This window comes from Zootermopsis nevadensis, unplaced genomic scaffold (assembly GCF_977971745.1).
Source record: "Zootermopsis nevadensis isolate Lab colony 2312 unplaced genomic scaffold, Znev_1.0 Znev_ptg000050l, whole genome shotgun sequence".
NCBI classification, from domain to species: Eukaryota; Metazoa; Arthropoda; class Insecta; order Blattodea; family Termopsidae; genus Zootermopsis; species Zootermopsis nevadensis.
This window is the reverse complement of record NW_028259182.1, coordinates 955001-970493: the sequence shown is the minus strand read 5'-3', so window position 1 is coordinate 970493 and position 15493 is coordinate 955001. Positions and strand designations below refer to the sequence as shown.

The 15493-nt window shown below is 36.0% G+C and overlaps 1 protein-coding gene across 4 annotated transcripts in view; it reads right to left on the bottom strand.

The window, feature by feature from the left end:
- Window positions 1-302: 302 nt before the first annotated feature.
- Window positions 303-15493, bottom strand: part of LOC110830378 (multidrug resistance protein homolog 49-like) — a 25993-nt gene continuing 10802 nt past the window's right edge. For all 4 annotated transcript variants that reach the window (XM_087360998.1, XM_022065250.2, XM_022065249.2 and 1 more), the window contains 20 exons: window positions 15442-15493; window positions 14837-14937; window positions 14412-14583; window positions 13950-14074; window positions 13070-13259; window positions 11899-12123; window positions 11205-11534; window positions 10584-10844; window positions 10032-10119; window positions 9101-9231; window positions 8323-8472; window positions 7052-7156; window positions 5973-6134; window positions 5131-5334; window positions 4195-4436; window positions 3224-3383; window positions 2343-2537; window positions 1843-2049; window positions 1476-1622; window positions 303-529 (listed from right to left, as the gene is read on the bottom strand). The exon at window positions 15442-15493 is cut by the window's right edge and continues 93 nt beyond it. In XM_087360998.1, the coding sequence (XP_087217124.1) occupies window positions 323-529; window positions 1476-1622; window positions 1843-2049; window positions 2343-2537; window positions 3224-3383; window positions 4195-4436; window positions 5131-5334; window positions 5973-6134; window positions 7052-7156; window positions 8323-8472; window positions 9101-9231; window positions 10032-10119; window positions 10584-10844; window positions 11205-11534; window positions 11899-12123; window positions 13070-13259; window positions 13950-14074; window positions 14412-14583; window positions 14837-14937; window positions 15442-15493 (3454 nt within the window). In that variant the 3' untranslated portion in view covers window positions 303-322. The remainder of the gene's footprint in view (window positions 530-1475; window positions 1623-1842; window positions 2050-2342; window positions 2538-3223; window positions 3384-4194; window positions 4437-5130; window positions 5335-5972; window positions 6135-7051; window positions 7157-8322; window positions 8473-9100; window positions 9232-10031; window positions 10120-10583; window positions 10845-11204; window positions 11535-11898; window positions 12124-13069; window positions 13260-13949; window positions 14075-14411; window positions 14584-14836; window positions 14938-15441) is intronic.

Sequence of the window (15493 nt, the reverse complement as noted above, 5' to 3'; positions counted from 1 at the left end):
AGATAAGAAACATAGGTGGCTTCAAAGTTATCCAATAGGTTTTTTTGCAACGACCTCTGAAACGTCGGTAAACATCTACCAGACTACATGGCGTGGCAACCCAGAAGACAGCCATTTTCAGACTCACTGCCATGAACCTCAAATCCTACATAGGTTTCTTTTTGTAATTCTTTGATAATGGTCGTGTGAGCATTGGTATGTTAGAGACTGGCATTGGATGCTTTCAAAATGATGGATTCAATTTAAATACTGGGCATCACACGGCTGTATGAAGGCACATATATGGAAGACAAAAATTGCAATTCAGAATCTACAATGATGTTTATTGTATAATGTTACTTGCTGCTTGTCGCAGCAACTGGCAATACAGTCCTTGTTTCTCTAGCAGCTCAGAATGAGATCCCATCTCTGCTACAACTCCCTGATTCAACACACAGATAACATCCGCTTGCTGAACGGTTGCCAAGCGGTGTGCAATAGTGATGCAGGTGCGTCCCTCTCTTGCCTGGTCTAGAGCTGCCTGCACCACCTATATATAATCATATGAAGTCTATAAGGAGTCAAACATACATTTAAAATAAAATAAACATTTTTTTATAAAATTCCAGCAAATGATGTCTTCAGTACATATAGTAAGCTGCAGATACAACTCTATGTCTTGTGCATCTTCATAGGAACTCACTCTTCTCGTTTACATCATCATTCCAATATCTGCAATATGATGATCCAGAGATACCAATTTCCATTCAAATGCTTCCATATGGTGAGGCTAGCAATGATTATAAAATATTAATTACATAATTTAGAATTAAATGACTGATTTCTGTGCATTATGCTACTAATACATATTCTGACATATCCTCAAAGTTTCATACCATCACGATGTTTGTATCTATTAACATAAAAAACATTGTTCGTACAGAATTTGTAGACATGTTCATTATCTGTCTCCTACAAAATTTTACATTCTTAGTCAAAAAGGTTCGTTAGTTATCACCATCTAAAGGAAGCTAAATATAGATTTCACTTTCCCACCAAGTTGCTTAGCATTCTACAAAAAATTACCTTAACAAAAGTGGGATGTCCTTATAAAGATCTATTCCTTCACAAAATTTTCAAGACCCTATATTAAGTGGCACTAGTTTCCCAAGTGGCCTGAATTAGATTACTGTGACATCAGACTTTGTATTTGAAAATTCCTTCTAATTGAATATTTGTTACACTTTCAAAAGACCTTAGTTTGATTCTTGAGATTTAAAAGTGTAGAAGAGAGCAAAATCAATTTTTCTCTCAACAGGTGTCCTTAAGATTCAGAACTTCTAATGCAGGTTTCAAGAAGTATTACGATTATAATTATTTTAAATGTCTTAATCTGATTCCAAGCTTTGATGACTAACTAACAGAAATGTACACAACAATACCTGATACAAAACTTCATGGTCCAACTAAAACAGAATATGAATTACTTCTTCTACCTTTTCACTGTGAGTGTCTAGTGCAGATGTCGCCTCATCCAGCAGCAACACTCTGGGGTTCCTCACCAGTGCCCTTGCAATGGCAATCCTCTGTTTCTGGCCTCCAGACAACTGTGTGCCCTTTGAGCCCAATCTTGTTTCATATCCCTAGAAGAAAGAGAAAACCGTATAAGCAGTCACAGACAGCCGAAAAGGGAGTGTTCTCCAGCATGGCACCAAAAACTTTTGACTGTACTGTGTTTAACTTCTATCTGGAAGGTACATAATTCAGTTCTCAGCTTGAGCCAGCTATCCTTACTGTGCATTTCCAAAGTATTTCCTGGCAGATATTATGCAAATACCATACTCAAAATGGAATATGACTCACCAGTGGAAGAGACGATATAAAGTTGTGAATGTTTGATTTCTTAGCGGCATCAATGATCTCTTCCATTGGAACCTCGCGACTGTTGTCTCCATATGCAATGTTCTCAGCAATTGTACGGTCAAAGAGAACAGGTTCTTGTGACACAATACCAAACTGTGCTCGTAGGCGATCGAGCTGAACTGTACTTATATCTTCTCCATTAATATTCTGACAATACATGCAACACACAAAACAACACATTTGAGAGTAAAAGTGTTGTTGTAGTAACAAAATAGATTTAAGTTAAATAGGTCCATGTCATACACCTTGATGTCACAACAACAGTAATACTATGGCTAATAAATTTGTAACACAGAGTACATAGAAGACATATAAATGAGGTGTTCTGCTATCATAAAAATCCATTGAATTAAACTAAATTAAATTTACAAATGTTAAATACTGAAAGTGTTCACACAAGTTTATGTTATTGGGTTTAATTTTTTGTTGGAATTACATACCACTGTCCCAGCTGAAGGCTCATAGAATCGTTGCAGCAACTGGATGCAAGTTGATTTGCCACATCCACTGGATCCTACTAGAGCCATAGTCTGACCTGGACATATCCGGAGATTCAGTCCTCTCAAAATTTGCACCTCAGGTCTTGTTGGATAGTGGAACTCCACTTTCAAATACTCAACGTTGCCCGTAGCTTCCTGCAGGAAATATTATGGGCATCAAAATAAACCTATCTGTACACATTCAGGTTATGTGGCTTTCATAATTATCGCAAAATTTCTATTTCACTGCAGTCCAAATACACATAAAATAAGTCAGACCCCTGAGAGGTACAATTTTATATTGAAACCATCTCCTGTTTTATAATTATACCTAAAAATATGCATATCGACAATAAATGTCCTACAAATCATAACTTCCACATCACAAGAAATGCATAAGTAAAGCACTTATAATAATTTTAATTTGAAAACATAATAATACTGAGAATGGACTTTGGATCTGAAATATGTCAAATGGTATGAATAATAAATTTATCTACATCATAGATAAATTGGTTGGGTGGTGGGTCACATGCTGCTGTTATAGGATTCTGGACCTAAATTTGTTTATTTATATTTTATTTAATGATGCTTCTCAGTAGCTCAGACTATATAGCATCGATCTGGGCCTTAAGGGATAACAATTATAAATATGTGGGTTGTTATTAGCATTGTTATGGTATGGTAATCATTACTCTATGGTATACAAAGTGTTTGTTGGTTTGTATTTTCTCAAAACCCCATGATTTTTGCATAACTAGATAAATCTCTATCATACCACTAAATAAGTAATGCATTAACTGAAGAATGCATGGAATAATAACTATTTAGTTATCACTTACCCAGTAACTGCTGCCTGTCACCTGAGGAGAGTAAATGCGAGGTTTCCTGTCCATGAGACGAAACATTCGCCCAGCTGCCATTTTAGCAGTGTTATAGTTTGGAACAAATGCCAATCCCTGTCCAAGCATCCAAGCTCCAAATATAAGAACTTCTGACACTCTGCCAAAGACACAGTTTTTATTCAGGAAAATGTAATAAATATAACCTCAAAATTCTACTTCCCCATCATTAAATTCCAGAATAATTATCTATATGAGGTACTGACAGGTTTTATATTATCTCCTATCAGAGATTTGAACTGTGGCTCCTTCAAACACAAAACATGACTGGCAGCCATTAGAACATACTGTTCCACAAATATAGAAGTTATTTAGTATCCTGTGAGATGTGTGATAGTAAATGTGTATTGAAAAAAGTGGGGAGATAGAAATACTGGTGTATTTGAAGAGAATATTCTGACATTTGCCTGAAAGGGCTAAGAAAAATTATGAAAAATCAGGAAAGGTAAATCCCCCTGCAGCTATGATCTGAATTGTGTTCCACAACATTCTGCATGGAGTAAAATAAATTAACTGTTTTAATTATTATGATTTAATTTTGTGTTATACTGAGGTAATGATGGGATAACAGCTGGAAAATTATTTTATAAGAAAAGTCCCTATGATGATATTACTTCTGCATTCCATTAACAGTATAGGTAATCAGGAATGATTTTAAATAAAAATTATCACTGCTGTTTATGTGAACCTTTGGGGAAAATCCAAAATTTCAAACTCAATGAAATTCAGTATATCTTCATACACTTTTTGAGGTTCAAAACATGACATAATAAATAACAATGGCATATATTAGGAGGTCATGATCAGTGAACCTAGAATGAAAATAAGCTTTAAAAACTGAATATAATATTACATTTCTAAGCATTAGAAACTTAACTGTTGAGTTTATAGTAATTATAAGATGTACCAACTTGATAACATTCTTGTAAGGAAGTCCTTCAGTGCTAACCAAATAACCGCCATAATAGAGACTTAGCCCGTAGCCAAAAAATGGTACTGTTTGTCCGAAAGAGAACACGGGTCCACGGAGATAAGTCTTCCGCCTAGCAGCCTGCTGAGCTGACAGTAATTCTGTCATGTAACGCTCAAGGAATAGCTGCTCACCACACAGACTTGTCACAGTGCGGATGTTTGCTATAGCCTCTACAGCAATCTGAAGAAGCAGACATCAGTTTGCATAAAGAAAGAAGAGTAACTTATATATAAAGATGGCTACCTTTCGGGTTGTTGCACCATGTAGTCTGGTATAAGTTTACTGATGTTTCAGAGGTGCTTGCTACCACCCTGATGATGGAGGCAGCCAACACTTCTGAAATGTCCGTAAACTTGTACCAGATTACACAGTGTAACAACACTAAAGACAGCCATTTTCATACTCATTGCCATGAGAACTAAAATATCCAAATTATATATAGATCAAATATCACAATATATTATTTACTTATATCTTTGATGATGCTGTCATTAATTCAGAATATATACAATCAAATGATAGAATAATTAACTGAATTGGAAAGGAGATGGAAGGAAGCAGTCATGGCCTAATTTAAGGTAATATCCCAGCATTTGTCTGAAAGACCAAGGTAAGCCATAAGAAACCCTGGTAAGAATAGATGACCTCTGGACAGAGACTTGAACCCAGGACTTTCCAAATATGAAGAATGATTGATAACTACTCAGTTGTGACTTTCAGTAACCCTCTTTTGAAGTAGTTAAAGTAATTGCCTCTGATAACTTACTAACTTCATCACTATTAGGTGTAATGAGTTTGCAGAAGTCATGAGAATGCCTAGTGCGACCAGTTAATAAACATGAAACAAGAGTTTGCCATTCAAAATATGGCTTACCTTTGCCGCTGTCTCCAGGGCAATCTTCTCCTTCAATCCTTGACCATGCATTACTCTTGCCTCTATAAAAATTCCCACAAAAATGAAAGGAACAGGTATTACAGACACCAGTGTCATCTTCCAGCTGTAGATAAATGATAACAAGATACCAATTACTAGTGTTGATGTTACCTGCAAGATAACACCAATCCTTGACCCTGTTGCCTGTAAGAGAAAGATGATATAAGCTGGTGCCATAGTATCTAGCACTGATTTAACATTTAACCAGATGCTAAGTGTAAATTTGCAAAATTGAGCATTTCAATCACAAAGAAAAAAGGTATATCTTCAACACTATTCACTTTAATCTACTAGACAGGCAATGCTTAAAATGTGTTTTTGATCAAGTGGAAAGGTGCATTCCTTCAGTATAGATGCATATCCTTTACAATGAAATAAAATGTTAAGTTTCTCATGGCTATTCACAGCACAATAAGCACAGACAACTAACCTAATATTTGTTATTCTGATTTGAGTGAAAAATGTCATCACTTTGGCTTTGGGCTGAAACTAAGATTTTCTCACTTTTTAAGTGGAATACACAGAAACCAGGAAATCTGTTTTCAGTACCTATAAAGATAAAAATACCTTCCACTCATAATAAAACAAACTTACCAGATTAACTGCTAGAAGCAAGAGTAAACACAATTAAAAGCAATTACTTATCATTATTCACAAATTATTAAATATGTAAGTATTGTTAGTCACTGCAAGGAATTTCCTTTACAAGTATAGGACGAAAATGTTTGTAGAACTATTAATTAAACACTTTTGGACACAAAGAATTATTTGAATTTACTCACCCCCTGCACACTTGCTGCATCTCCTGACAGCCTGGCACAAAGAGTGCCAACTTGATTCCTCTGTTCATCAAACCAGCCCACCTCCTGTCGCAACACAGCACCAAATACTGCAACTCGCAGCCGTTCAGTTAAGCGAACACCGACCAGTCCAAATAAATATATCTGTTAGGACAGCAAAACAAGACATACATGACCATAAAATCCTTTTCAAAAACATGAAACACGCAGTCAATAAATTCAGATTAACATAAACGTTAATGCGTAGTGTTCTTATTAAACCAAGAAATGTGATATACTTAATTCTGCTTCACATACATCACATATTGAAATACCAACTGATATACACAAACAATTTGGAAGTTTGATGTTGGTAGCAGTAGAGTACTTAATAAGAATGCATTTTATTGGAAACTCTATCAACATATGAATCATACTGGAAGCTGTTCTGTTAGGTGCATTTTACACCTTATGGGCCAATCATGACTGTCTGTTACAGTTTTCATAGGAATTAGTCAACCACATGACCTCAGGTCAATGTTGAAAAACAGAGGTTATTTTTTGAACACACTGTCACAACAGTGTAAACCAAGGTTGAAGTTGGCTCACACTGTTGCAAGAATGACCTCATATCACATTATTGCAACAATTACCACTTGTTTTTGTTATTCTCTTCGCTGCCCTGCTGACATTAATGCCTGTTGTGTGGTGTAAAGAACACATTTGGAATTTCGGTGTATTCGAAAGAGTACATCATTTCAGTTTTTCAGTTTTGTTACTATTACAACTTATTGCCCCAGAATCTAACTCAGTATTATACTCTGTCTCCTCATAAGTCTGCTAAGACAGGTTTCCCCATAAAAATTCTTTATGTATTTATGTCCCAACCAAGCTACATGTCTTGTCCACCATATCCTCCTCAATGTTATTACTGTAATAATACCAGGTGACCTGTGTAACTTACACATTATGTAGAACACTGAATTTTCCATTTACTTTGTCCAACTTAGATTCAAATATTTTCATGAAAACTTTGACTTATTGATATCTTTCCTCTCATAGTAAGATAGAGTGTCTCTTACTTGCAGGAACATCCCAAGTCCTGTAACAACTCCAACTACCACAAACAAGATGCAGTAGAGGCTGACTAGACTCTGCACTTCCTCAGCATCAGGATTCTCCAGCACCTGATAGATGTAATCCAACCTACTGTATTAATTCTACACTTCAGCCATTGGGGTTTTTAACCCTGCAGGTTGTTCACTCGTGTTGGTGAAGTGAGCTTCTTTGACAACTGCAAAATTTCACTAAACAAATTACAGAATTCAACACAACAGACAGTAGTGAATTTCTTCTGAGTCATGATACATCACTGAGATAGAAACTTTCAGAATTAGAATTTAAAGGACATTGATGAAAATCTGCTGCTGTAGTTTATGGTTTTGTTGTAATGTATCACACAAAATGAAACAATATCACAATAAATTGCAGTTGTATTTGCCTATGGATAACATTCCCACATATAATTTTCAATAAATAATCCCAATTTAAGTACATTCAATACATTAAATTTCCACGAGGAAATTTAACCACAGTTCTACTAAAGCAATACATGTAATGTTTCTCACAATTCAAATGCTATAGTTTCCTTTAAAAATATTTTAGTTCCATTATTATCATATCTAAATACACCAGTATTGTGGAAGACCCTTATAAATATATCAATCAGATCTGTGCCAAAGTCTACTGGGATACAGGGTTACTGGGAACGACCCATTCTTCAAGTGCCTGAACACTGCGGGTCCCAACTTTTTTGTTGGCTTGACTTGTAGATATTAGGTAGGACTCCTTGGACGAGGGACCGGCCCGTCGCAAGGCCTCTACCTGTACACAGGACAGCAAAACACAGAAAAATGCGGACAAACATCCATGGCTTGAGTGGGATTCGAACCCACAGTCCCAGCGACCAAGCGGCACAAGGCCCACGATTCAGACCGCGCAGCCAATGCGGACCCTGCGCCAAAGTCTAAGATTTACTTAAAAATACAATGACAATTCTAACAAAAATGTCTTATTATATATGTAGATTATAATGTTACTTTCATATACTGAAATTCAATGCCCCATATTTTTGTTATTTTACAGAAATTCTTATACATATGTATAAGGTAATGGTAGAGCTACCCCAGTGCTGAAGTACTGAATTCATGTGTAAAGTGGGCACAGGAAAGACAATCACTAAAAAAATTAATATTTCAGTACTTCAGTGTTGGTAATACTGGCATTTCACTGTATAGTGAATAATTATAATAATGAGGTTTCATGCAATGAAATATTTCTTCAATGTGCTTACCCCAATAACCTCACCAAACAGAACTGCATATCCAGGCAAAGTACTTCCAACAGCGGCTGCAGCCAGGCAACCAACAACACTATGCAGCCACTCTGGTTTATTGAGGGCTAAGATTCGACTTAGGGGTGCTTCATACTGCTCCTCTTCTGCCTAAAACAGATGAATGTGCTTTAAAATAAGCAATTACTGTGTGCATGTATAGCTTCAAGCATTTTTAACCATAGCACTAACTGGATGCAAGCCAAGGTAGCTTAGTCAGTACAGTGTCTTACTATGGATTGAATAAATGGGGTTTGATCCATTTATTTTGCTAGATAGGATGCAAGTGGGTAGCTGCATGCCCCAGCTGCTTAACCTCTGAGGAAAGAGTCCCACATCTCAGTGGATAGGATGTTCAGTGTACCTCAGAGCAAGTCTATACATTCTGACAAACAGAAATCTTGCCCTGCCAGAAATCAAACCCCATTCATACAATATGTAGCCTACTTTTATAAGAATACATAACATATTATGCACATTATTAAAGTAACTATTATTCAACAATTTGTATAATTCCATGGGTAATTAGACCAATGAGAACAGGCTGGGCACATACAATACATTGAAGAAACAAGAAATTCCTACTTAATTATTAAAATTAATCAAAATTTAAATAATAATAATGTTCATATACCACATATGAGACAAGATTTTAAATAAACTAATTCACTTCCATTATTCTCTGCAACAAATGCTGGAAGAAATAACATTTTATACAAGTATTATCTGACTGACTCACATCTTGATCTGCAACTTCAACTGGTCCCTTACTGATTCCAGCTTGTGACTCAGCAGAGAACTGCTGAGTCAGACTCTCAGCACTAATTGCACTGTCATTCTTCGGAAGTTTCATTTCTCCACTTCCAGCACCTGCATTACAAAAATGATTTGTCTAAGAAACATATGTTTCTCAGCAAACACAATTAAGAAACAACAAATGAAAGTCAAATTTGACCAACAAAATGTATCAGTAGTCATAAGTAACTGATAACATGCACATCATGTTGTTCTAAAGGTTGCTGATACATATTTATATACCATAATAAAGGGGACCACTTTATCTAATAAGCCCTGTAGATTAAATACCCTTTTATTTTACCTGAAGGCAGAGACAGAGACAGATTCTGAAACGTAATATATAATTTGTCTCCAGACAATGAACAATGTCCTAAGGAAACACTCCTGGTGGCAGGTAGCAGCACTTCTTTCAGCGTCTGTCTCTTTGAAGTTGATGTGTGTACTTGTGAGATACATTCAAATATGAGACAAAATCAGTCGTCATGACTAGCCAGTAGGTCATTATTCTCTGAGATTATATGATCTCCGACAGCATCTCTCCAGCAACAAAACACAGACAATTTTGAAGACAAAGGTCATAATCCCTTTTGAAGGACATACTACCCTGGTATTTGTCTTTGGCAAACAAATAAAATATGTCATAATCATCTTAAAGTAATCATCTTATGTATAATATAGTGCAGATGTACGTATATTTTCCCCTCCACACAAATCTGCTTATTGAAGGGAAATCAGAGTGTCTCCTAAATACAAACCCAATGCTCAATCAATATGCTTTTATGTCATCTCATATTACATTAAATGGTCACACTTCCTTCAATTACGTTCTCTGATAGATCTTCCAATTCAAAAATGTACAAACTAAAACTCACCCTCTGTAAGAGTAGAATCTGCATTCACCAATGCAAAATAGTGACCTTTATGAGCCATCAATTCAGTGTGTGTCCCCTGCTCCTTTACCTACAAATGTTTGAATACATAATCAATAAAGGAAACAAAGTTTGTGATCATACAATAAACTACAGCAGTAATTGCTTCTGCATTAATTTGTCTCACGCTGGGTCTATAATCCAGCACCAATAAAGGTAAAAGGGTAAAGTGGTTTCTGGTGTCTGTGTGCTGTGCCATGCCATGCATGAAACATTGGTGGTGCAGCTAAATACATTCTTCACCTCAGCATTAGTTGGAAGTTAGCTTTACATTTCACCCACTTTATCCAGGGACAGAACCCCAGTAGATAGAAAAGCCACATGGGCACAAAACCAGTCTGGAAGTTACAATTAAGAAAAACATCCTGCTCTGCCAAGAACTGAATCCCAGTTTTCCAACCCATTCATGGCACATGTTGTAATATCACAAATGGCCAGCTTTAGAAAATGAAGTAGGAGTGGTTTAATCATACTGGTAAAAGTTAGAGTACTTACTTGACCACCAGAAATATACACAATACGGTCAGCATTCTTAACAGTGGAGAGGCGATGTGTCACTACAAGTGTCGTGCGCCCCTTAGAAGCACGGTCCAATGCGGCCTGAACTTTGGCCTCACTGTGCAGGTCTAGTGCTGATGTTGCCTCATCCAGAAGTAGAATGTTTGGACGTCGAATCAGGGCCCTGGCTATTGCAATGCGTTGCTTCTGTCCTCCTGATAACTGGGCCCCTCTGTCTCCAACCATTGTATCATAGCCCTACCAATGTAATAATAAGACATCTCATATTACATAACATTTGATTTGAATATATGTATACTAGGCTCCATTTCAGAGTTTTAGTGGCTGTAGCAGGTAGTTAATTTGTTAGCCAAGTAATGATATGGTAGGAACATCATAATTAATTAAAAAATTAAAGATATTCCAAAATTATGTAGATAAAAGCAATGTCTCCTTCACTATCACGAAAACCTCAGATTTCATGCATATGCATTAACTAACATATTATGTCAAATATGTTCATTGGCTTCACAAGAAAAGCTGTGACATTACATGTACATTGCTTTGGCACTTCCAAAGCCCAACTTCAGTGTCATCATTTTATATTTTAAGACATACGTCTGGTAACTCTGAGATGAAGTCATGAGCATTGGCATCTCGTGCTGCCTCTTCTATCTCCTTCTGGGTAGCATCCTCCCGTCCATATCGAATGTTTTCTTTGATTGTTGTTGCAAATAACACAGGCTCTTGTCCCACTACACCAATGTGACCCCGCATCCAGCCCACATTCAACTGTTTAACATCAATGCCATCTAGTAGCACTTTTCCTTCAGATGGATCATAGAACCTCTGTACAAGTTGGATTATTGTTGACTTGCCACACCCAGAAGGACCAATCAGAGCCACAGATTCACCACTCTTCACTGTCAAATTTAGGCCATGCAGTACCTGCAAGCAATATCAATCTCTTGAAAATAAAATGTCTTTTTCACTGTTGTAACTAGCTTTTCTTTGATGGTCAAGAAATTCTTTACTGTCTTTGAACTCAAAAGGTTCATCACATCTTTACATTATTTTTATCTAAGATACATTTTAACAATAATTATACAGTTTTCTTCAGCCTACTGTTACTTACTCTTTGTTAAGTTAAAATATTCTTAACACTTGTCCTGAAACACTATCAATATATGTTTTTTATGCAGAGTGAGGCAACAGTTATGAGAAACATTGATCAGGAAGCCATCTCATCTGATATCTGTAAGGTACCACAATAAACTTCTCTGTTTTAAAAAGACAAATAAACGAAACTTACTTCAACCTCTGGTCTTGCTGGATATTGGAAGTGAACTCCTTGTAACTGAATGACACCTTTGAGTTGTGATGGTTTTTGCCCAGCCTTGCTCAGACTGTCAATGTATGGCACACGATCCAAGACTGAAAAGACAGCAGCTGCTGATCCTCTTGCCACAGCAAATGCTTCAAGATGAGGGGATGCCATGCCCATGTTCATTGCTCCAGACAATACTCCAAACAGAACCTGTTACAGAATATAAACCTGAGGTAATTAATTAAAGTATAATTTGGTAAGTACAAACTGCTTAAAAATATAATGTGGTCTTATAGATTGTCACACCATACAGTTTTCTGTTTGTATACCAGTATTTTGGAGGAACAAGCTGCCTTTATCTTAAAAGTGCAAAGGACCACAATCGAAACTCACACTGCTGCAAAAACCTCATATTCTGAATGCATCATGTTGATTGATGTAATCAATTCTGAATAATACATGTACTAATCACGTCATCATTATGTAACAGGTTTACAGCCGGCACCTAATTAATGGTTAGGTTTTAAACCTGAAGACAGAGCAAAAAAGCAGATCCCTAGTTTCAAGTACGATTATAACAGTAAAATGGTGTTGTCTTGTATACCACACACCTAATACCACTTTTCTCACAAATATTTAAGATCAAATAATATAACATGCTCTTCAGAGAGCAAAATCATCAGTACCATCAATTTATTGTCATGACATGTATAAAAAAAGTATAAAAAGAAAGCTCTTATCCTGGGACCTTCATCTTAATAGCAGTTCCTAATTGGTTACAACTTTTGTTCCATAACACTTTGCAATGACTATACTTGCATTTTTCCTTCTGAAGCTATTTACAGCTGGCAGTCCATGAACTTACTATTAAATCTTCAGAGGCAACGATAAGAACTAAATTCTTGAATATAATTTAGATGCGTTTTGGCTTCAGAGGGTTAATGCATCCTCTCTAGTTTAAGAAAAGAAAGTCCACATTCCAGAATATACTGTTTGCTTAATTTATCTTGGCATCTTTAGGGCAGGGAGGAAGGTTAATGTGAAATACTCTGTGCATGCCCTGCTTAGTACTACTGTCCAAAATAATATTTCTCCATTGGGGATGCACAAAGATTATTATACCTGAACTCACAATAAAATAATAAGTGATATTTACAATGACAAGAATGGCTGGTGTGTATTCATGGTCGCCTTTCTCTCTTGACTCCAAGATGAGATTTACACCATACCAGAATGCAATAGCATAACTGCAGTAGATAATAAACCACATGATGCCTGCTCCCAGACCAGAGAACATGCCTCGTTTGATACCTGTAGCTTTCGCTTTACTAAGTTTGTCTGTATATCTGAAATAAAAATAGAATTATCTTAATATATAAAACCAAATGTATGCTAATTTTGAGTGCTATCTGTCCTGTTGATGTACCCTTCTTTTATGTGATGTTTGTGAACTTGTCAGTGAGTAGAAGCATTTCAGAGAAACATACCAGCTCCATATTTAGGGCTCAAGATAAAGACAGCATGTTCCTCAAAAATGTTGACAACCATCTACAAATTCACAGCTTCACATTACAAAACACCATCACTGACAACTTCAAAGTTATCAAGATTCTAAATTCCATACAAAACAAGTCATAAACACACAGAAGTCTCTGTGAAAGGCCTGGTTCAAAAGTATGCAGGTGCTAAAAATTCTATAGCATGTGAGAAAGGTAATGAAAGTTGAAAGTGATATATGATGTGAAAGATTCAGATGGTGGAGTAAAGCAGTCACGTAATAAGCAGATATCAAAATAAATGAACAAATTGAAAAAAGAACAAAATAGATAAATTATGGATACTTCCACCAGTTAGGAACCACAGATTTCAAACTTTGTTCTGAAGTGTCAGGAGAGTCAAATTCCATACATTTTTTAAGCATATACTTAGATATTTATGAAATTCAGACCTAGTTTTGCATTATTTTTCACTGTCATGATTTATTAAACAAAAACATCAGAATTTTTGTAACATGAATGTGAGAAAAAGTTTCTTACCTTGCAACTTCCTTGTCCTCGCCCGCAAATGCTACCACTGTCCGCAGAGAACTAAGCACCTCCTCCACAACTGCACCTGCATCACCATACGACTCCAACTCCTGCTCTGTCAGCGAGGTCTGTACCTGAATAGAAGAAGGATAAATAGTTAACGGATTCTTAAAATTTATCCACATTCTGTTTAAGTCTACAGGCTAAGAAAACCCAATCTGAAAGAGAATTTAAAAAAGCTAATCTCAAACACTGGATGAAAACCAGCTCCTGTAATGTTAAAGATGGGTGTCTTCTGGGTTGTTGTAGTCTTGTAGAAGTTTACCGACGTTCCAGAGATCCATGCTGCATCCATCATCAGGGTGATGAGTGATGTAATGTTGGATATGAAAAAAACTATGTCTTGAGAAAATAAGGTAACCTTCAAATGTTTATGTCTGTAACATATTAGCTATTTGTGTTTATATGTACCTTTGACACTACTGATTGAGCCACAATGATTATTGGAGCACAGCTGATTACAACAAGAGTGAGTTTCCAGCCATTTAAAAAAGACATGATAACTGAAGCAACAAATATAGTAATGAGGTATACAAAGATGCTCATCTTCTCCCCAATTCCATCTTGCATCTTGTCCAGGTCCCTGTAAAATCAAACAGCAGTTCATAACATACGGTACCAAGTTTCTGTGCCACTTACATTACTTAAAAATACATTGTACATTTTTTGGCACTTCTTCAATTTTTCAATTAATTTTCAGACTTATGTAAAGCCTGAAGATTTATTATTGTGTTAACAGGAACCCAGAACAATAATAAATTAGAAAAATTAAATATGACTGTTGTTAGGCAAGAAAAAAGTACTGTACAGTGGATAATGTGTTGACAAACACATACTCTGTAATTCTGCTGGCAAAGTTTGCAGTCTTGGTAGTATCATACCATGTCATATCTTGGCGTAGTACTGCCTGTAGGAATAATTTTCTTACCCTGCCAATCTGAAATTACATACAGTATTACAATAGTCATATGAATGACCTACTTACTGTCACTGTTGCTCTCAGACCAAATGAGGCAGCTATATTTGGTGGGGGCATTGAGTTATATTTATCTTTCAGTCATAGAAAACCTTGAGTCTTAGTAAGAAATGCAAATCTGTTAATAATCTACAATTTATTTCAAACATTTTTGATACGATTTACAGTTAATAGAATAAATAAAAATATTTATGACTAAACACTATACCTCTGTTCACTAGCTTTATCAACAGAATATGATAACAGAGGCAGTGTTCACGTTAACCTTACTAATCTGTCTAACATAGTTAAAGTTAATGATCCCCTAGCTATATAGTTTGGTTCAATACTCCAAAGAAAACATATGTAGGTTATCTTTATTTCTTCAAATATCATACACCTTTCCACTCTTGACTTGGAAGTCAAGATAAATATAATAAATGTATCTACAGAAACAGTCCAAAGTATAATGTAAATATTTATTACCTGTTTCTGTGCTACAAAGTTCAGCACTGCAATACTCGATGATCCAATAGCA